Consider the following 22,248-nt stretch of genomic DNA (forward strand, 5'->3'; position numbering starts at 1 on the left):
TGTAATTATGGAATAAGGTAAAGCTAAAAAAAAGGATTAACAAAGTGCTAACATGGTGTCTTAAAAATAGAAATAAAACGATAATTGAATGGGAGGATAAGTAAATAGAAATGATGAATTCCCATAAAAAAATTCTAAAAAGGAAAAAGTTATTGTATCTGATTTTCTCTATATTATTATCAATATCTAAGATACAACCCTAGTTGGAAAAGCAGGATGCTATAAGCTCAAGGGCTCCAACAGGGAAAATAGACCAGTGAGTAAAGGAAACAAATAGAATAGTGTGCCTGAATGTACCCTCAAGCAAGAGAACTCTAACCCAAGACAGAGAAAGACCATGGTACAGTGGCCATGGCACTATATTATTATCAATATCTAAGATACAACCCTAGTTGGAAAAGCAGGATGCTATAAGCCCAAGGGCTCCAACAGGGAAAATAGACCAGCGAGGAAAGGAAACAAACAGAATAGTGTGCCTGAATACCCTCAAGCAAGAGAACTCTTACCCAAGACAGAGGAAGACCATGGTACAGTGGCCATGGCACTATATTATTATCAATATCTAAGATACAACCCTAGTTGGAAAAGCAGGATGCTATAAGCCCAAGGGCTCCAACAGGGAAAATAGACCAGTGAGGAAAGGAAACAAATAGAATAGTGTGCCTGAATGTACCCTCAAGTAAGAGAACTCTTACCCAAGACAGAGGAAGACCATGGTACAGTGGCTATGGCACTACACAAAACTAGAGAACAATGGCTTAATTTTGGAATGTCCTTCTCTTAGAAGAGCTGCTTACCATACCTAAAGAGTCTCTTCTACCCTTACTAAGAGGAATGTGGCCACTGAACAATTAATGCAGTGTGAAACTCCTTGAATGAAGAAGCATTTTTAGGTTATCTCCGTGTTGTCATGTGTATGAGGAAAAAGATTGTGGAGAGAATAAGCTAGACTATTCGGTGTATGCGTAGGCAAAGGAAAAATGAACCATAACCAGACAGGGATCCAATTTAGTACTGTCTGGCAGGCAAAGGACCCAGTAACTCTCCAGGTAGTATCTCAACTAATGGATTGAAATGAAACGATAGTCCGTAAATACTTCCATCATAATAACAGAGTGAATAAACAATAGAAAATTGAATGCCTCGAATAAGAAATTATCATAAATAAACTATAATTGATTGATAATGAAAATAGGTGCGAGCTATTCTTTTATAAGAATTTCCGATAAACTAATTATCCTGAATGCAATTTTCAAAGTAATAATTTACAATGATCAAGTACAAAAAACATATTTATTATTTGTCTATGCCTTTTCTCATACACTGAACTTTCTGCTGTGAGGTAGGCCTCTCGAAAATATCTATTGAAAAAATCCATCGACTATATAGATAAATGTATAAAAAAGAAAGGAGTTAATCAGGAATCATATCAGCATAGCAGCAGATAATTGATTGCATCTAAAGGTTTCATTCTTCCCTCAAAGGTTCGAGTACAAGGTTCACGACCTGGGGCATGATGAGGAAAGCACCGCTTGTCAGATCCATATCGTGAAAACCAGGAGCCGTCTTCATGTCAAAGGACAGGACTAACTTGGATAGTGCCACCTTCGCTTCCATCAGGGCGAAACGCATTGCTGAAATTGGGGGGAAAAGGTGACTTATGATACTCAAACAAATGTATATTATTATTATTATTATTATTATTATTATTATTATTATTATTATTATTATTATTATTATTATTCTAAGACAAATTGTAACACTAATCAAACCTCCTTGGTCCCGCTATAAACAAAGAATAGGCGTGTTTCAAGGGAGACTTTTATATATATATATATATATATATATATATATATATATATATATATATATATATATATATATATATATATATATATATATAGACATTCTCCGAGTCAACATTGTTCTAGTGGAGACATTTTTGTGACCCATGCTGTGACCTAAGGATAAACGAATCAATAATTTTCCTTGAAATCTTACAGGAACCTTTAGCCATTGGCTCGAAGGCTCTAAGCAAATAAACCAATTTACTCAATCTAAAACTAAAACTATTATTATTATTATTATTATTATTATTAGTAGTAGTAGTAGTAGTAGTAGTAGTAGTAGCAGTAGTAGTAGTAGTAGTAGTAGTACTTGCTAAGCTACAACCCTAGTTGGAAAAGCTGGATTCTATGAGCCCAGAGGCTCCAACAGGGAAAATAGCTCATTGAGAAAAATAAACAAGGAAAAAATAAAATTTTTCAAGAACAGTAACTTCATTAAAATAGATAGCCTATTTCCCATGTAAACTATCAAAAATAACAAAACAAAAGGAAGAGAAATAGGATAGAATAGTGTGCCCGAGTGTACCCTCAAGCAAAAGAACTCTAACCCATGACAGTGGAAGACCATGGTACAGAGGTTGGCAAGACCTTTACCGTATAGAGCGACAAATTAATCTTCTGAAGTACATAGAAAAGATATTTGTAAACTGTAAACAAAGATCTTACCAATACAATTCCTCGGTCCATAACCAAAAGGCATGTGAGTGTAAGGCAAAATGTCAGCTTTGTTTTGTGGCATAAATCGATCTGGGTTAAAGACTTCAGGGTCTGGCCAGTATTTCTCGTCGTGGTGAATACTCCACAGGGGCACCTCAACTATGTCTCCTTTCCTTACTGTGATGTTCGTTCCGGCAATACTAAAGAAACGAGGACGTTAAACTAAGACTATCATTCCAGTTCAAAGATCAAAGCTCAGTTTCTTTCATGAATATAACATGTTAATGACAAATTGGCAACAGATCTTAGACCTTCTGATGTCAATGAAGTTACCTGTAATGATTTAAACAGGAATGCTTTGTCAACAAAGACAGTGAGAAAGGGACTTTACTTCATGAAGTTTTGACGTGAAATTTACTGTGGACACAAATGAAAAAATAAAATGGCACAACAGCGAGTTGATATAGATTAAACTGTAAGGTGACGAATGGAAATACTATAGACTGCTTTAGACCAATGTAAATAAATTGGGTTTCAGGGAGCAATTACACGATACGAAGATATACACAATGACAATTTAACTTACTGGTAGTCCTTTGAACATACTCTCTCTATATTTGGAGCTGGTGGATAAAGTCTCAGTGTCTCTAGATAGAAGAAGAAATAATCAATATTACACAAAGTATATATGAAATCAAGAGTATAAAAAAAGACATTTGAAAAATAAATTCTGATATGAATTTGTCACATTGGATGATATTATTATTATTATTATTATTATAATTATTATTATTATCATAATAATCAACGGTTAAGCTACAACCCTAGTTGGCAAAGCATGATGCTATAAGCCCAAGGGCTCCAACAGGAAAAAAATAGCCCATTTAGGAAAGGAAATGAAATAAATAAACTACAGAAGTAATGAATAATTAAAATAACATATTTCAAGAACATTAACAACACTAAATAAATTTTTCATACCTATAATACAAAAAGAGACTTCTGTCATTCTGTTCAACAAAAAAACATTCGCTGCAAGTTTGAACTTTTGAAGTTCCACCCATTCAACGACCAGATTAAGATCACTTCAGAATAGATTGAAAACCAAAAATATTAAAAGATTTTCCCCGTAAGCAATTTTTGTCTGCAATTGAAGAAGAGACACACCGAACACGTTTCTCAAAAGTAAATTTGCTATCAAGCATCACACCTGAGATTTTACAAGTCATGCAGAGTGGAAAAAAAAAACAATATCGATGCTGCTTACAATCATACTTTGAGTTTTGTTAGGGTTCAACTTCATGCCCCATAATTTGCCTCATTCAATAATTTTAGCTAGATCTCTAAGAGCTGGAATTGATACAAAGAGAGTGACATCATCTGCATACGTAACGGAATTGTCTTATAGGCCACACCACATATTATGTGTATATAGTATGAAAAGTAAGGGACCAAGAACAATATCCTGAGGAACACCAGATATCACATTACTATACTCATTATGGTGCCCATCAACAACAACTCGTCATCTATTATTCAAGAATTCAATAATGATGCCAAGAAAACAATAAAGACCTACTCAATCCTAACTGTTTGAGTTTGAAAACAATGGCCTCATGATTAACAGGGCAAAGGCAGCACTAAAATTAAGGTTAATCTTACAAACTTCCTCATAACAATCAAGGAATTTCTTTACAAAAACTTAACTGCAAACTATGGAACAGATTATCAACTTCAGTAAACCTATTTCGACGTTCAGCCAAAAGACGTTCAAAAGCTTTAGATATGGGAGTTAAGGAAATTGGGCAGTAATCATTTGGACTTGAGTTACCACAAACACATTTACATAATGGAGTAACAAAAGCAATTCTCCAACAAGTGTTAAACGCTCCTCTTCTTGCTAACTTGCAGGAAACAACAGAAAACTTAGGAGCTAAGAAATATGCAGTCTTTATTAAAAACAAAGGAAAAATACCATTTGTGTCTACACCTCCATAAGCATCAAGGTATATCAAGAGAGCTTTAATTTCACGAAATCGGAAAGCTAAATTAGTTAGTCCAGCCTCAGGAAATCAGGAATGAGGAAGATCGAGTTTCTCATTACCCTGCATTGTGTCAAACACATCAGCCAAAAGGGTTACCTTTTCCTTTGGACAGTGAGTGACAGAGCCATCTGTTGCGTCTACACCAAAGAGTGCAGATTTAAGGGTAGTTCACCACTTATGTTCCTGGGTTGTATCAGAAAGGGTTTCTTTTATGGTTATATTGTATTCCTTTTCAGTTGAAGCATAAACTCTCTGAGCAAAACCTCTTAGCTGAGTATAGTTATTCCAAGTCAAATCTGAGCTGTTACCCTTCCAAAGATGATAGGCCTCCTGCTTCTCCAAATGAGAATGCCTTCAATTTAAAAATTTTTTGAAGGCTTCAAAAATTAAGTTACTGGCTTGGGTGAACTTTAACTTTTATAAATAACAAGTGCTTCCACTAACAATCACAAACACACACACACACACACACACACACACACACACACACACATATATATATATATATATATATATATATATATATATATATATATATATATATATATATATATACATATACACACACCAGTGTACGCAACCCGGCAAAATTGACGACTAAATATTTAGATAGATATACACACACACACACACCCACAGATTCAACACTCTCTACATTTCCCTCTTTCCAAATAACAAACAGTAGTTTGGGCAACTTATGGGAGATTGTGGTTTCCGAGTGTACCTCTCAGGGTACACCCTCTCCCCAAGATATGACTACTCCTTCCCCCCACCCCCACACCCGAGATATGTGGAGAGACCTAGTAATCATATGCTTGGCAATGCCGCTCACCGTGACCAGGAAGAAATATATACATTATATGTATGTGTATATATCTATATATACAGTATATACTATGCACTCGGACAAAAGCATTCATGAGAGGCCTCTACCTCAGTCTATGTAAATTACTCACCCATAAGGCACGCATCGAGGAATTTAGCTTCCATGATTCCTTGGTAAGTCAATTTGCCTTCTTTCCTAATCATTTCTTGTAGCTCTTGACGAAGTCGCTGCTGAATTTCTGGACTCTTGGAGATGAGGAACGAAGCAATGGATATTGTCGTTGCTGTCGTATCATAGCCAACAATGATGAACAGAATGCTCTGGGATATTATGGTCGTGTCGTCGAGCACTACAAAAGATATAGAGAATAATCGTTTGACGAAGAACTTTAAACACCTATAAGACACTTTGAAACATTTTAAAGAATTTTTAACCTTGGCTCACGTTCAGGCTTAGCACTTTGGACATAAGGAAAATTTCAAAATCCCCCAGTAGATTAGAGAACAGTTCAGTTCAGTAAAGATTGCCATGCCTTATGCAAGACACAGGATCTTGCATTGGCAGCCCGTAAGAATAGAGAACACTACATCCAAAAAGATTTTAGTCACATCTATATTTTAATAAGACGTTTCTAAATGTTTACACTTCTAATCAAATGTCTAGATTTTAATTGTAGGTTTTTAAAAGAAGCTATAGATTTTTCAACAACCACCTGATCACCCACAAAAACTAAAGAGATTTACGAGGACTTTTATTTTTTTTTTATTAAACTTCAAAATAAAAGCATAGGTATAAATGCATTTCTTTATATCCATTATTTTACCATAAGGACTTTAGGGTAAGATCTTCACAGAACTTACCTTTCGGTTTGGTCTGATCTTCAGAGTCCTTTTCTTCACTGGCCTGTGCCTCTAGGAGCAAGTCCAAGAAATCTCCCCTTTTGTTTCCCTTCCTTCTCGCAGCAAGAGTCTGTTCGGCGACATCTTGGAAGAAAAATTTCTCTTTTGGAAAGATTCCCAAGTCCATAAAGCCGGTTAAATAGGGAAGTGAGGTCGCCACAGCAAACAGTATCATTCTGAAAAACCCGGCCTCAAAAAACGGTTGCACCTTTGCAGGGAAGACTGCATTTTCATCGTCAAATGAGTTACATTCTAATCCAAATGCACAAGAGGCGATGGTGTCAATAGTGAATCTCCCACAGGCCTTTTTGACATTAACAAAGGGCTTCGTGGCGGCTTCCTTCAGGCAGAATGCATGAAGGGCATCCGCCTTCTCACAAACAAGGTGGAACATGTTCTTCAGCTTGCCTGACGTGAATGTAGGTGACATGAGGCTTCTTAATGTTTTCCATTTCTCTCCATTTGCGTTGAATAACATTTCATTCATGGCTCGATCATTTTCATGATAAGAATTAAAGGATTGTCTCTCTGAGAAGTGATCAAAATCCTTGACCAAGATTTGCCTAATCAGCTCTGGTTCAGATATGTAGATAATAGGCGACAGGAAATTATAAGCTCCTCCTATGCCTCCTTTGGAATACTTTCTGTAAACCTGTTTGGGAACAGACATACAAAAATCGGGTTATTACTTCATCGAAATATCTAAGAGCTTTATGCTTAGATTCAAACTTCATTGAGGTAGTCACTGGTTCTAATTATAGTTCCTTAAGTAAATGTTATATGTAGATGAAACGTATGCAAATTATATCATGGGACCTGTGAGGAAGGTTATTTTTACATATTAAGGTCAATGTGAAGATTAAAATATTGTGATAATTTTTAGCTCAAAGATATCGTTTTATTCTAGAACAAGAGTTTCTGGGTATTGCTCGTATCTTTATAGTCGTCTACAGTGTAAGTGTTGTGTATTGCGTGTTAGAGTCGCACTGGACAATCAGGAACTTTCGAGAGAAAACGGGTCAGAGTCCATTTAACCTCCTTGGTCCGGCCATAAACAGAGAATAGGCGTGTTTCAAGGGAGACTAATATATACAGACATTCTCTGAGTCAACATTGTTCTAGTGGAGACATTTTTTGTGACCCATGCTGTGACCTAAGGATAAACGAATCAATAATTTTCCTTGAAATCTTACAAGAACCTTTAACCATTGGCTCGAAGGCTCTAAGCAAATAAACCAATTTACTCAATCTAAAACAAAAACTATTAATATTATTATTATTATTATTATTATTATTATTATTATTATTATTATTATTATTATTATTATTATTACTTGCTAAGCTACAACCCTAGTTGGAAAAGCAGGATGCTATAATCCCAGGGGCCCCAACAGGGAAAAGAGCTCAGTGAGAAGAGGAAACAAGGAAAAATAAAATATTTTAAGAAAAATAACATCAAAATATACATCTATATAAGCTAAAAAAAAAATCACCAAAAGAAGAGGAAGAGAAATAAGATCTAATGATATGCCCAAGTGTACCCCCAAGCAAGAGAACTCTAACCCTAGACAGTGGAAGACCATGGTACAGAGGCTATGGCACTACCCAAGACAAAAGATCAATGGTTTGAGTTTGGAGTGTCCTTCTAGAAGAGCTGCTTACCATAGCTAAAGAGTCTCTTCTACCCTTACCTAGAATAAAGTGGCTACTGAGCAATGACAGTGCAGTAACCCTTCGGGTGAAGAAGAATTGTTGGGTAGTCTCAGTGTTGTCAGTTGTATGAGGACAAAGGAGAGTATGTAAAGAATAGACCAGACTATTCGAGGTATGTTTGGGCAAAGGGAAAATTAACCGTAACCAGAGAAGGCTCCAATGTAGTACTGTCTGGCCATCCTACTACCATTATTTACAACCCTAGTTGGAAAAGCAGGATACTATAAGCTAAGGGGCTCCAACAGGGAAAATAGCCCTGTGAAAAGAGGAAACAAGGAAAAATAAGATATTTTAAGAATAGTAACATTAAAATAAATATCTCCCATATATACTATAAAAACTTCAACAAAACAAGAGGAAGAGAAATAATATAGACTAGTGTGACCGTGTACCCCTATAAGCAAGAGATCTCTAACCCAAGACAGTGGAAGACCCTGGGACAGAGGCTATGCACTACCGAAGACTAGAGAACAATGGTTTGATTTTGAATTGTCCTTCTCCTACTTACCATAGCTAAAGTCTTTTTTACCCTTACCAAGAGGAAAGTAGCCACTGAACATTACAGTGCTTTAACCCTTTGGGTGAAGAAGAATTATTTGGTAATCTCAGTGTTGCCATGTGTATGATAGAGGAGAATATGTAAAGAATAGGCCAGACTATTCAGTGTGTGTGTAGGCAAAGGGGAAATAAACCATAACCAGAGAGTAGGATCCAATGTAGTACTGTCTGGTCGGTCAAAGAACCCCGTAACTCTCTCGCGGTAGTATCTCAACGGGTGGCATATAAACAGACAGATAGACGAAACCACATATAACCCAAATGTTTACCTTTTCGTCGAAGTCCCATCTTCCCGGTTTCCCCAGCACAATATTGAGGAAATTTCCGAAGAATGGCAGCGCAGGGGGAGAGGGTATGCCCAGTTTAGCCCAGTAACTCAGCCGGTGTTTACTGTAGAGCCATAGTGACGTCACCAACAGGGCCACAAGGGCCAGCGTTATCAACATCGTACCTGGTATAGATAATGGTGATAAAAATCATAATAACATAACAATAAATGTTAAAATTAAATTACTACTAGTGCTTCAACCAATGCATTTGGTTGATAGGGAAATAGGCTGACTTCATAATTATTTTAAATGAATTTAACATGAGAAATTGTCAATGGATATATTCAATCATAGGAAAAATACACATCACAACTACTAACACTTATTCATAATAATTTCATATATTCTCTCTCTCTCTCTCTCTCTCTCTCTCTCTCTCTCTCTCTCTCTCTCTCTCTATCTGATAACAAGCATCTAACAACAGCGATTTGAAAAATGTCTTCGAATTACGAAGAATTTAAGAGTTTATTAAAAGTCATGGTGGATCAATCCATTTAGTAAGGTGAATAAGTTTATCTAAGATATGTTTGTATATAATAAATTAATATATTAACATAAAAGGGGAAATTTATTTCAAATATCTAAATGAATCCTTGCAACAAAACATTGGAATTTCCACATTAATATTCCAAATTCCAGACTATCCATTGGTTATTTTTTGGTAAGCGAGTTAAAATGACCGACAGGTTTTTATATCAGTGAAAAAAACATATGTAAAATCAATATAAAATATCCATTGAGTATATCATAATCAGATTTCACAGTTTACTTGGAAAATTATCAAAATATAGCAGTGATTTTAACTGTAGATTATATACATACACAAATATATATATATATATATATATATATATATATATATATATATATATATATATATATATATATATATTTGTGTATGTATATATATATATATATATATATATATATATATATATATATATATATATATATATATATATATATATGTACATATACATATATATATGTACATATACATATATATATATATATATATATATATATATATATATATATATATATATATATAATATATATATATATATATATATATATATATATATATATATGTACATATACATATATATATATATATATATATATAGAGAGAGAGAGAGAGAGAGAGAGAGAGAGAGAGAGAGAGAGAGAGAGAGAGAGAGAGAGAGAGAGAGAGAGAATATGGATTTGGATGGACGGAAAATAATTGAAGTTATAAAAGTCATGATTTGAATATTAGATGTCATGTCTACGTGGACAGATAAGTAGGAAGTAGAAGATTAAGGGTTTTTAGGGGGATAAAGATAGAGGATAAAGATAATTAGCAACTTTTATTAAATCTTATTGGGGATAATAGGATGAAGGGTAATCAGCAATTTTTATTGGGGTCAAATATTAATTTTTCTTATACTAGATATAAACTAAAAACATCATGTGTACAAATGTGAAACTTTATAAAAAATAAAAAATTAATGAAAAATAAATTGTAGAATAAAATTACAAATACTAAAGACTAAAATTTATGAACTAAATCACCTTTTTAAGTAAAAGAAAAAAATATGTTTGTTAAGCTTCAGATAAATAAGTGATATTTGTGGAAGCTTCATCGTTATTCCGACATTATTATTATTATTATTATTATTATTATTATTATTATTATTATTATTATTATTATTATTATTATTATTATTATTACTTGCTAAGCTACAAGCTATAAGCCCAAGGGCCATAAAAAGGAAAATAACCCAATGGGGAATGGAAATACCGAAATAAACAAACTACAAGAGAAGTAATGAATAATTAAAATAATATACTGAAGAACAATAACAATATTAAAATATTTCATATATATACCATAAAAAACTTTAAAAAACAAGAGAAAGAGAAATAAGATAGAATAGTGAGCCCGAGTATCCCTAAAGCAAGAGAACTCTCATCTTAGATACTGGAAGGTCAAGGTGCAGAGGTTATGGCACTACCCAAGACTAGAGAACAATGGGAAAAGGGATTCCATAACAATATATATTTTTTAAAGTAATGAAATTCCAGTTTATAAGATGTTTGTTGCCGAGTTTCATGTTTCCAATTTCTATTTTTAGTCTTTGATGCAATGAGTACACTAACAGATAAAACTTTTACATTTGACGTTCCATCCTGTTCGTAATACTAGGCATGCTGTTAATTCTAATAGCCAGGCCTTCTCCATCATGAGGCTCAATATTACATAGTACTGTAGAAGTCTTATTCCAGCTGTGACCAAATTGTGGAATGATATTCCTAATCGGGTAGTTGAATCAGTAGAACCTCAGAAGTTCAAACTTGCAGCAAATCTTTTTAGGCTGAACAGGCTGACATAAGGCTTTTTATAGTCTATATATGAAATATGTTTTGATGTTGTTACTGTTTTTAAAATATTTTATTCTAATAGCTCATTATTTCTCAGATCGTTTATTTATTTCCTTTCCTCACAAGGCTATTTTTCCTTGTTGGAGCCCTTGGGCTTATAGCATCTTGCTTTCCTAACTAGGGTTGTAGCTTAACTAATAATAATAATAATAATAATAATAATAATAATAATAATAATAATAATAATAATAATATTCTTGACTTTTTTTCTATTCAATCCGAAGGTGGTTTGAAATCTAATCACTACTGACGTATCAGCATGAGACAGCATAAATCGATTATCCCAAAAATTGAAAACATTGTGATAAGAGACAATTTTTTTTTTCAAAGAATTTATATTACCCTTCCTAAGAATGTTATCTGCCATCTTAAAGCAAAGGTCACTGGCAATGGAGCTACGTGCTATGGTGTATGCTGAAGTTGACATGTAAAATGAGACGTAAAAATGCTGCCACTAAGTGCAGATGGAATTGAGTGTGGTTCAGTCATGATGATTTGCAACTTTGTTAGGGAGTTGTTTACGATTTCTTCTTCATCTTCTTCTCCTCCTTTTTCTTTTTCTTCTTCTTCTTTTCGTGAAAACTTTAAGTTACCAAATAACATCCCAATTTATAGTTTTTTTTCTTTTGTCGAGAAAAAAACCTCGGTATTAAGCTAATATTTTCACTGGTCAAAAAAATTCTGCGGCCAATTGAATGTCCCCCCCCCCCCTTTTATTTTTCACTTTTTCTTCCACTTTAAGTAGTATTTGATGAGATAAAAAGTCTAGGAGGAATTAAATTAATAAAGACCATTTGTGCGTGCGTGCGTGAGGAGAGACAGAAAGAAAGGAAGAAAAAAAAAGACTTAAGACTTATTCCGTACGTCACAAATTTCAATTATAATATGACCCTCCTTAAAAACATGAAAGCTATTTCAAATTAGATATTAGTTTTTCACGTCAACTCTGACATAGTAACTGAATGTCGTGCGAATGTACTATAAGTTTGTGCATATCATTACATCCACTACTTCAAAAGTTCAAACTTGCAGCAAATCTTTTTATGTTGAACAGCCTGACATAAGTCTTTTTATAGTTTACATATGAAATATCTGTTTTAATGATGTTACTGATTTTAAAATATTCTATTTCAATTGTTCATTATTTCTCAGATCATTTATTTATTTCCTTATTTCCTTTCCTCACTGAGCTATTTTTCCTGCTGGAGCCCTTGGGCTAATAGCATCTTGCTTTTTCAACTAGAGTTGTAGCTTAGCTAGTAGTAATAATAATAATAATAATAATAATAATAATAATAATAATAATAATAATAATAATTAATGATAATAATCATAATAAAATAGATAGTTTGTAGAATGGTACAATCTAGTGATAATGTGATACTGTTTCAAAATGTCAGACAAACCCTGATTTGCGTAGGTATTGATATGGTATTAGTAATGGTCATTTGCATCTATATGTACAGTAAATGCTGCAGGCAAAATGAGTAGAAATGTCTTAAAAGACCTTGAAAAAGTTGTGTTTGATTTGGGGCTTGCAAATTTTGACAATATCGTCTCTCTCTCTCTCTCTCTCTCTCTCTCTCTCTCTCTCTCTCTCTCTCTCTCTCTCTCTCTCTCTCTCTCTCTGTATATATATATATATATATATATATATATATATATATATATATATATATACACACACACACACATATATATATATATATATGCAGTATATATATTCTCTCTCTCTCTCTCTCTCTCTCTCTCTCTCTCTCTCTCTTTATCTATATATATACAGTATATATATATATATATATATATATATATATATATATATATATATATATATATATATATATATATATATATATATATATATATATATATATATAATGTACATACATATATATGTATATATATACACATATATATCTATATATATCCTAATTCTATTAAAGTGTATATTTTATATATGTACCATATATAAATCCAATACATTTAGTCTTAAAACCAGGTACCGTGATATCCAGATAAGTTTATTTTTCTGTTAATCTTTTCTATGGATACGGCTTGATACACATCAAAATTGAACATATTCGAGCTAACAAAGAAAATAGATGACAAAGAATGAGACTAAAAGAACGAAGAACGTTTCAGTATAAAAAGAGAGTAGTCTCTGTGTAGGCACTCATCACCTCAAGGTTACACAAAGCTTGTAATCTGAACATAATACTGTGTTTACTTCTTGGTAACCACTTCAAAGGGTTGACTCTATATTTTGGTAGGATTCTGGCCCACTGAAAAATTCATGGTACAGTTGGCTTCCATAATTCCGGTAGACTATGCAATAAGCTTAAGAAGACATCTGACAGTTGTACATTGTAGCTGGTAACGGCGTTTCAGGAAAAGGGAAACTGTTGGCAACGCTGCCTGTAAAAAAAAATAGGTCACTGAACTTGTAAACACTTGATCGAAAACATTGTTATCAATTTGCGTAGTGCAGTAATGAAAAAAATATTTTCTAACCCGCAATTCATTAAATTAATAAAAATGCCTTTGGTCATATGTTTACAAGCTCAGCGAATTTGTTTGACTGGCAGTGTTGCCAACAGTTTCTCTTCTGCAAAACATAGCGTTACTTTCTACAATGTACAGCTGGCAGAAGTATCCTTAACTTCTTGTGTAGTATACTAGACTTACTGAAGCCAACTGTACATATATTGCACTACCTATCAAATTGATCCATAACTACAAAGCTAAATAAAAACTAAACATAGGCTGTATCATAGCCTCTGCAGCATGGCCTTTTACTGGCAGAATGTTTAAAAAGACTAAATATCTGCCTTTTTACAGAGCCTTTTTCTGTCCTTGCGTTTTTTATTTTTATCTCACGTTTACCTTTCCCCAGTTACCATAAGGGACCAAGAGAGCTTCCTTTCCCTTACATAGTCTAGATCTAGGCTTAGGCCTGATAGAGCTTTTGAATTTTCCTATCATAAGCTTTGTTCGTGATCATGTTGCTGACGTTAAATTCCCCTTTTGCATCTAATTTGGTCTCGAATAGCTTTAAATTATATCGTTTATCTTTTAGAATTCTAATTTCTTATAATCAAGATTGGATTGCGTCATATTCTTATCTTATCGATTTTTTTTTATAATCAGAAAAATTATTTTGGGTAAAAATTATTCAACGATATTTCCTCCTTGTAGAGTTGAAAGATTCATCATTATTTTCCACATAATCTACAAAACGAGAGGGATTTTTAATGTATCGTACTAAATGTTAGCAAGAATATGAGAGTAACAACACGATGTGTTACTAAATGTTAGCAAGATGAGAGTAACAACATAATGTGTTACTAAATGCTAGCAAGAAGATGAGAGTAACAACACAATGAGAGTAACAACACAATGTGTTACTAAATGTTAGCAAGAAGATGAGAGTAACAACACAATGTGTTACTAAATGTTAGCAAGAAGATGAGAGTAACAACACAATGTGTTACTAAATGTTAGCAAGAAGATGAGAGTAACAACACAATGTATCGTACTAAATGTTAGCAAGAAGATGAGAGTAACAACACAATGTGTTACTAAATGTTAGCAAGAAGATGAGAGTAACAACATGATGTGTTACTAAATGTTGGCAAGAAGATGAGAGTAACAACACGATGTGTTACTAAATGTTGGCAAGAAGATGAGAGTAACAACACAATGTGTTACTAAATGTTAGCAAGAAGATGAGAGTAACAACACAATGAGAGTAACAACACAATGTGTTACTAAATGTTAGCAAGAAGATGAGAGTAACAACACAATGAGAGTAACAACACAATGTGTTACTAAATGTTAGCAAGAAGATGAGAGTAACAACACAATGAGAGTAACAACACAATGTGTTACTAAATGTTGGCAAGAAGATGAGAGTAACAACACAATGTGTTACTAAATGTTAGCAAGAAGATGAGAGTAACAACACAATGAGAGTAACAACACAATGTGTTACTAAATGTTAGCAAGAAGATGAGAGTAACAACACAATGAGAGTAACAACACAATGTGTTACTAAATGTTGGCAAGAAGATGAGAGTAACAACACAATGTGTTACTAAATGTTAGCAAGAAGATGAGAGTAACAACACAATGAGAGTAACAACACAATGTGTTACTAAATGTTAGCAAGAAGATGAGAGTAACAACACAATGTGTCTCAAGGCTTGAATCACAGTGACGTGCGTTGTGAAGTAGCGCTACGCAGTAACATTACCCAACACTTTTTTGTCATTTCGTTTAAATATGAATTGCTACTTTGGATATTTCTTAAGTTATTATTATCATTATCCCCATAAAAAATAAGTATGTAATAGATTGTTGTAACAGAAATATACATAAAACTAAGACAATTAAAGTAAGATGAAAAACAGATAAAATATGAAACGACACTCGTGTGTCCATTACACAACAAAAAAGGCATCATTTTCGTTAGGCGTTAGTCATGATAAAGATCCCTTATTTAAGTCTTCTTCAATTTTGCCATTTTCCTCTTAATTTGCTACAAGGGTTGTGGGGGACGATGTGGTAAAGTCCCTAACTGGTGAACACCAGACTGGGGTTCGAGTTCAGCTCAAACTCGATAGTTTCTTTGGTCGCTGCAACCTCGCCATCCTTGTGAGTTAAGGATGCGGGTTTTGGAGGAGCCTATAGATCCATCTGCTGAGTCATCGGCATCTAATGCCTGGCCTTCCTTGATCCTAGTTTGGGTAGAGAGGGGACTTGGGTGCTGATCATATGATACATATGGTCAGTCTCTAGGGCATTGTCCTGCTTGCTAGGGCAATGTCACTGTCCCTTTCCTCTGCCATTCATGAGTGACCTTTAAACCTTTAAAGCCCTTATCAAATTTTATTTTCTTAGATTCTTCCCAGTTTCAACTTCCTATTTGCAAGATTCTTTAATAGGCATAGTAAAGAAAAAAATTCTTTTCGGCTTATTCCGTTTAAATATACAATATACAATCAGTGAAAATGAGAGAAAATAACCCTTTTTCATCTTATATTTCCATCCTTTTCGTAATATTAGGCCTGCAGTTAATTTTTATAGTCATGCCTTCTCCATCATGGGGCTCAATACTACACAGTACTGTACTCTTGAAGTTTTATTCCAGCTGTGACCAAGTTGTGGAATGATCTTCCTAATCGGGTAGTTGAATCAGTAGAACTTCAAAAGTTCAAACTTGCAGCAAATGTTTTTATGCAGAACAGGCTGACATAAGTCTTTTTAAAGTATATATATGAAATATCTGTTTTAATGTTGTTAATATTTCTAAAATATTTAATTTTCATTGTTCATTACTTCTTACATCGTTTATTTATTTCCGTATTTCCTTTCCTCATTGGCTATTTTTTTCCCTGTTGGAGCCCTTGGGCTTATAGCATCTTGCTTTTTCAACTAGGGATGTAGATTAGCTAGTAATAATAATAATAATAATAATAATAATAATAATAATAATTATAATAATAATTCTCCAACTATACATTACTTACATCTATAATACTATGTCAAGATTACTTCTAAGAAAGCATGTATGACAATCTTTCGTTACTTTCTTTCATACACAATGGCAAACAATATTCGTAAAGAATTAAATTTGCTTTTAAAATTCGACTTTATAATGTTATATATATTTGCCTTTAAAATTCGACTTTATAATGTTGTATATTTGCCTTCAAAATTCGACTTTATAATGTACTTTATATTTGCCTTCAAAATTTGACTTTACAATGTTGTATATTTGCCTTTTAAAATTCGACTTTACAATGTTGTCTATTTGCCTTTAAAATTCGACTTTACAATGTTGTATATTTGCCTTTAAAATTCGACTTTACAATGTTGTATATTTGCCTTTAAAATTCGACTTCATAATGTATATTTGCCTTCAAAATTTCGACTTTATAATATTTGTATATGTTGCGTAAAACTGTTTACACTTGTTTTGTTTACTAAATGAAAACAAATGAAGGAAACTATTAAAATTGATTAATTATCGGCGTTACAACTCAAGAGGAATATCCTGTTTATCATAAGTATAACAAAAGCCTATCAATTAAATCTCGAGATAAGATAAAGCTTCGACTTTGAAGGCTTGAAGGTTGTCTGCAGAATGGATAATCTTGATCTAACCTGTTTTATTACTTGGTTATTAATTTGTTTATATTTTTGCTCATATGACATCTACGATTTGTTATTTCTCTCTCTCTCTCTCTCTCTCTCTCTCTCTCTCTCTCTCTCTCTCTCTCTCTCTCTCTCTCTCTCTCTCTCTCATACAAAGACGATCTTTTTGTGGGAGTTTGTTTTTAAAGCTAATGGATTTTAAGAGTTTTCAATTCTAATGTTTATATACATTTAAAACTATTGCTACTCCTAAAATCATCACTTCTATTACTTCTGTTAACACTCTCTCTCTCTCTCTCTCTCTCTCTCTCTCTCTCTCTCTCTCTCTCTCTCTCTCTCTCTCTCTCTTATACAGAGACGATCTTTTTGTGGAAGTTTATTTTTAAAGCTAATGGATTTTAAGAGTTATTCCATTCTAATGTTTATATACATTTAAAACTATTGCTACTCCTAAAATCATCACTACTAGCCCAGTGAGGAAAGGAAACAAGGAAAAATAAAATATTTCAAAAACAGTAACATTAAAATAAATATTTCCTATATAAACTATAAAAACTTTAACAAAACGAGAGGAAGAGAAATTAGATAGAGTAGTGTGCATAAGTATACTCTCAAGCAAGAGAACTCTAACCCAAGACAGTGAAAGACCATGGTACATTTGAATCTCTTGAGTATTTGCCTTTGTTTTACAATTGCTGAGTATTGCATATCTAAACAAAATGATTTCAAATTACTGTGATCTTCAACATCAAGATAGTTAGGCCTTTTCCATCATGAGGCTCAATACTACACAGTATTCTAGAAGTTTTATTCCAACTGTGACCAAGGTGTGGAATGATCTTCCTAATCGGGCAGTTGAATCAGTAGAGCTTCAAAAGTTCACACTTGCAGTAAATGTTTTATGCCGAATAGGCTGACATGATTTTTTATAGTACATATATGAAATATCTGTTTTAATGTTGTTAACATTTTGAAAATATTTTATATTAATTGTTCATTGATTCTTCTATCGTTTCTCTATTTCCGTATTTCCTTTCTTCACCGGGCTATTTTTCCCTGTTGGAGTCCTTGGGCTGATAGCCTCTTGCTTTTCCAACTAGGGTTGTAGCTTAGCTATTAATAAAAATAATAATATTAAGTCTAAAAAATAGATATAATTATCGTTCTCAAAAAACATCTGATATTTCTTTGCATAAAATAGTTTTGATAACCATAAGATTAGCTGCACTTAAATTATATTTCTGTATTTATTACGGAATCAAATATGGAAGCTATTTCTTAGATTCATTCCAAATTTCACAGCTTCTACAGAAGACTCTCAATTGATTTGACCTCTCTCCTTTTAACATACATGAAGTGTAAACATCAGTGTAGAGGATAATCCTTCGTGTCTTACATACCAGGGACTTTCTAACAATTACTCCAATTTCAACCCAGTTTTTTTTCTTGGAGTCCCTACTCTGCCTCTGAACGGTTATTATTATTATTATTAATTGCTAAGCTACAACCCTAGTTGGAAAAGCAGGATGCTATAAGCCCAGGGGCCCCAACAGGGAAAATAGCCTAGTAAGGAAAGGAAACAAGGAAAAATAAAATATTTCAAGAGCAGTAACATTAAAATAAATATTAACTGAATAAACTATAAATACCTTAACAAAACAGGAGGAAGAGAAATTAGATAAAATAGTGTGCCCGAGTGTACCCTCAAGCAAGGGAATTCTAACCTACGACAGTGGAAGACCATGGTACAGAGGCTATGACACTACCCAAGTCTAGAGAACAATGGTTTGATTTTAGAGTCTCCTCTGAAGCACTCCCCTCGCTCAGACGTTGAAACCCTCATTTTTTCTGAGGGTTTAAGCCGTACAGCCTAGTTTTAGAAATCTTTTTAATATTTTTATATGAGCTAATGGGGTGTATGTAGTTCGTTGGGAAAGGGGAAGTTTAGAATATGGCAGTCTAAGGAGGGGTTGTAAGGGACCATAGCTCTCCCGGTTGGTAAGTAAGGATATGTCTCCTAAGTTAGGTTAGGTCTAAGACTACGATAGTCTCAGGTGGGGTCGCACGGAACTGTAGCTAGCTCCCCCGGGTGGTAAGAAGGTAGGGAACAACTCCTAGATTAGGTTAGGTGGAGAAATTTAGGTTAGAATCTCAGTGGTTCCCAAACTGGGGGGCGTGAAGTCATCTGCTCGAAATTACTTGTTTACTAGAATAATAAAATCATTAAAATAACAAATATCTGTCATTACATACATGCATCCATCTCACTAAATTTGACCAGAAATAGTGCTTAGTCTCATAAATATTTCCAAATATTATATGCCATGTTTTCAAATTATCTATTCTTAAAATTGCAACTCAATTTAGCCCATTTGCTAATGTTCAGACTTTTTTTCGCTCACTTTGAACCAAATGTTTCGTTTTTAGTTACTGGAATGTACTATTATTTGTTTGAGTGGCTTTCATTATTAAAATGTAATACAAACAGAAATCTGTTTTCCTGTACAATGCTAAGATATAACTGTAAGAATCATTTCATATAAAAACAAGTGAGCAAGTCCTGAACGCGGACATGGTCCTCGTAGAGGACATACCTCCGCCAAGGTGACCTAGAGCGCCATATGTCCTAGAATCATGAATTGATGTGACTTCGACCTTCACATGACCTTGACCTTCACGTGACCTTCAAGTGACCTTGACCTTCACGTGACCTTGACCTTCACATGACCTTGGCTTCAAGTGACCTTGATCTTCAAATGTACTTGACCTTCACGTGACCTTGACCTTCAGGTGACCTTGACCTTCACGTGACCTTGACCTTCACGTGACCTTGACCTTCACGTGACCTTGACCTTCAAGTGACCTGCTTGACTTTTGACCTTCAAGTGATCTTTGTTCATTTGCCACTGATACTTAATATGACATTGATATAATGCACCAATATGACCTTGACCTTTGACCTTTATAAATTTGAACATCACCCATGGGTTGCGCCTGGACTAGGACTTCCCTGTTGGCTTATGCAAAAGTCAGTGCTTTATTTCTGTCTCTTGATATGGCCACTTATGTCATAGTGACACCAGTGACCCCTGTGACCTTGACCTTGGGGTGACCTTGACCAAAATTTAATCAGTTCTTCCATACACATTGGGGAACTACTTGGCCAAGTTTGAAGTGATTCCGTGTAGAAATGTGGCCTCTACGTTGTCCACAGACAGACAGACAAACAAACAAACAAACAAACCGAACCGAAAACATAACCTCCTGGCGGAGGTAAAAAGAGTGGGGGCGTACAGGTCTACTGGAAGCAAAAAGGGGGCGTCAGGTAAGATAGTTTGGGAACCACTGGGTTAGATGGTGTTCTTGTGTTTGTTTTCCTTATAAATTATAGTTTTTCAGTCTGTCCCAACAAACTATAAAGGCTCCGAGCTAATTATTTTAAAGCGAACCAATCATTCTTTTCAATTAGAACACTTTAGTCATCCATAACGTCTTCAAATTTCTCACCTTTTCCGTTATCCTATGTGCGACACGAGGAGCCTCAGGCTATTTATCCATGAACATTAGCTGCCATAGCTCACTTTCATCAAGATAATTCAGTAAACTGTTTCTTCTATCGTTTGTAATATTTGCTCCTACCACCATCAAAATTAACATTCTTCTTGCAGGCTTTCATTTCCTCTATTTATCTTCAACCTTAACATCGTAACCCTCCATTTTTTAAATATTACTCTTCAAAACACTTCAACCATATCCTGATGCTTTTATCACTTTCTGTGCCTTATTCGTAAACCTTTTCTCTTTTCATAAAACATTGGAAGTACATTACCTAGGTTTGGTCATCACACAATGCACCTAAAGGCCTATATAAGTTAATTGGACAGTCATGACTCACTCGTTGAAACCTATTTCATTCGGCCAGTCCTTTTTCCCTTTTATCATATTCTTATAGATACATTTCTTTCAGTGTAACATTGTCAGATAGTTTTTAGCAGAGTACCGTCTTCATTAGAAATTATTAACAATCAAAAGAATCATAAACTTGTTCTCGTATCTTTGTTACGATAGGGGCACTTAGCCCTTACCGTTTATAATTCTCGGGTGTAAGTAATTCCCCAGGTATAGTGAATAAAATTAATCATATAAAGTATACTCTATGCTTTTAAGAAAATTCATGAGCTAATAACAACTATAGGCAAAGAAAAGCCTTACTTCCTTACTTGATCCTTTAGCGTGTCCAGTATAGGTGTGGTCGCGTTGAAAGCCCCACCTCTACTGACGGACTGGCTGCTTGGGAGGCAGGGTTGCCAGTTTGGCCTTTTTTCAGGCCAAAAAATCTCAAATTTGTCCTTTTTAAAAAATTAGTTGGCCTTTAGTCATATCATGAAAAGGTGGGCTTTAAATACTATATTTTTGGCCTTTTTCTAATAATGGACTGGCCTTTTAAAGCTGTGGTTGATTATAAGTTGGCCTTTTCTCATTTAGAAAATCTGGCAACCCTGTTGGCAGGCTAAAGAAGCAGGGTTGCCAGGTTTTCTAAGTAAGAAAATGCCAACTTCTAATCAGCTGTAGCTTGAAAAGACCAACCCATTAGCAAAAAAGGCCAAAAAACATAACATTTAACCCAACCTTTCTCTTTGTGATATTGCTAACGGTCAACCAATTGTTTAAAAAGGCCAAAGTTGAACTTTTGGCCTTTAAAAAGGCCAACCTGGCAACCCTGCTAAATAAATATATAAACAGTTTCAAACCTATAATTTCATACAATAAGCAGTCAACAGTATCAATTTTGTA

The 22,248-nt window shown here is 34.0% G+C and overlaps 1 protein-coding gene across 2 annotated transcripts; it reads right to left on the reverse strand.

Moving 5' to 3' along the window:
* Positions 1-1,088: 1,088 nt before the first annotated feature.
* On the reverse strand, positions 1,089-21,752 carry LOC137649977 (cytochrome P450 3A2-like). 2 transcript variants are annotated; one of them, XM_068382969.1, is made up of 7 exons: positions 21,675-21,752; positions 8,815-8,996; positions 6,236-6,926; positions 5,506-5,724; positions 3,091-3,151; positions 2,514-2,704; positions 1,089-1,634 (listed from the first exon to the last, which is right to left on the reverse strand). In XM_068382969.1, exons 2-7 carry the CDS (start codon positions 8,989-8,991, stop codon positions 1,468-1,470), a joined length of 1,506 nt encoding a protein of 501 aa, XP_068239070.1. In that variant the 5' UTR covers positions 8,992-8,996; positions 21,675-21,752; the 3' UTR covers positions 1,089-1,467. The 2 variants fall into 2 exon arrangements, with proteins under 2 accessions (XP_068239070.1, XP_068239069.1); XM_068382968.1 differs by having other exon boundaries at positions 21,667-21,752.
* Positions 21,753-22,248: the final 496 nt, after the last annotated feature.

The sequence above is a fragment of the Palaemon carinicauda genome, chromosome 11, assembly GCF_036898095.1.
Source record: "Palaemon carinicauda isolate YSFRI2023 chromosome 11, ASM3689809v2, whole genome shotgun sequence".
Lineage (NCBI taxonomy): Eukaryota > Metazoa > Arthropoda > Malacostraca > Decapoda > Palaemonidae > Palaemon > Palaemon carinicauda.

Bases quoted from the DNA above. Each gene is read 5' to 3' on its own strand.
- LOC137649977 (XM_068382969.1), bottom strand. From the start codon at position 8,991: ATGTTGATAACGCTGGCCCTTGTGGCCCTGTTGGTGACGTCACTATGG. The intron at 6,927-8,814 runs GTAAACATTTGG...GTTCCCAAACAG, and splicing joins GATGGGACTTCGACGAAAAG to GTTTACAGAAAGTATTCCAA. The intron at 3,152-5,505 runs GTGAGTAATTTA...TCTTCTATCTAG, and splicing joins CCTCGATGCGTGCCTTATGG to AGACACTGAGACTTTATCCA.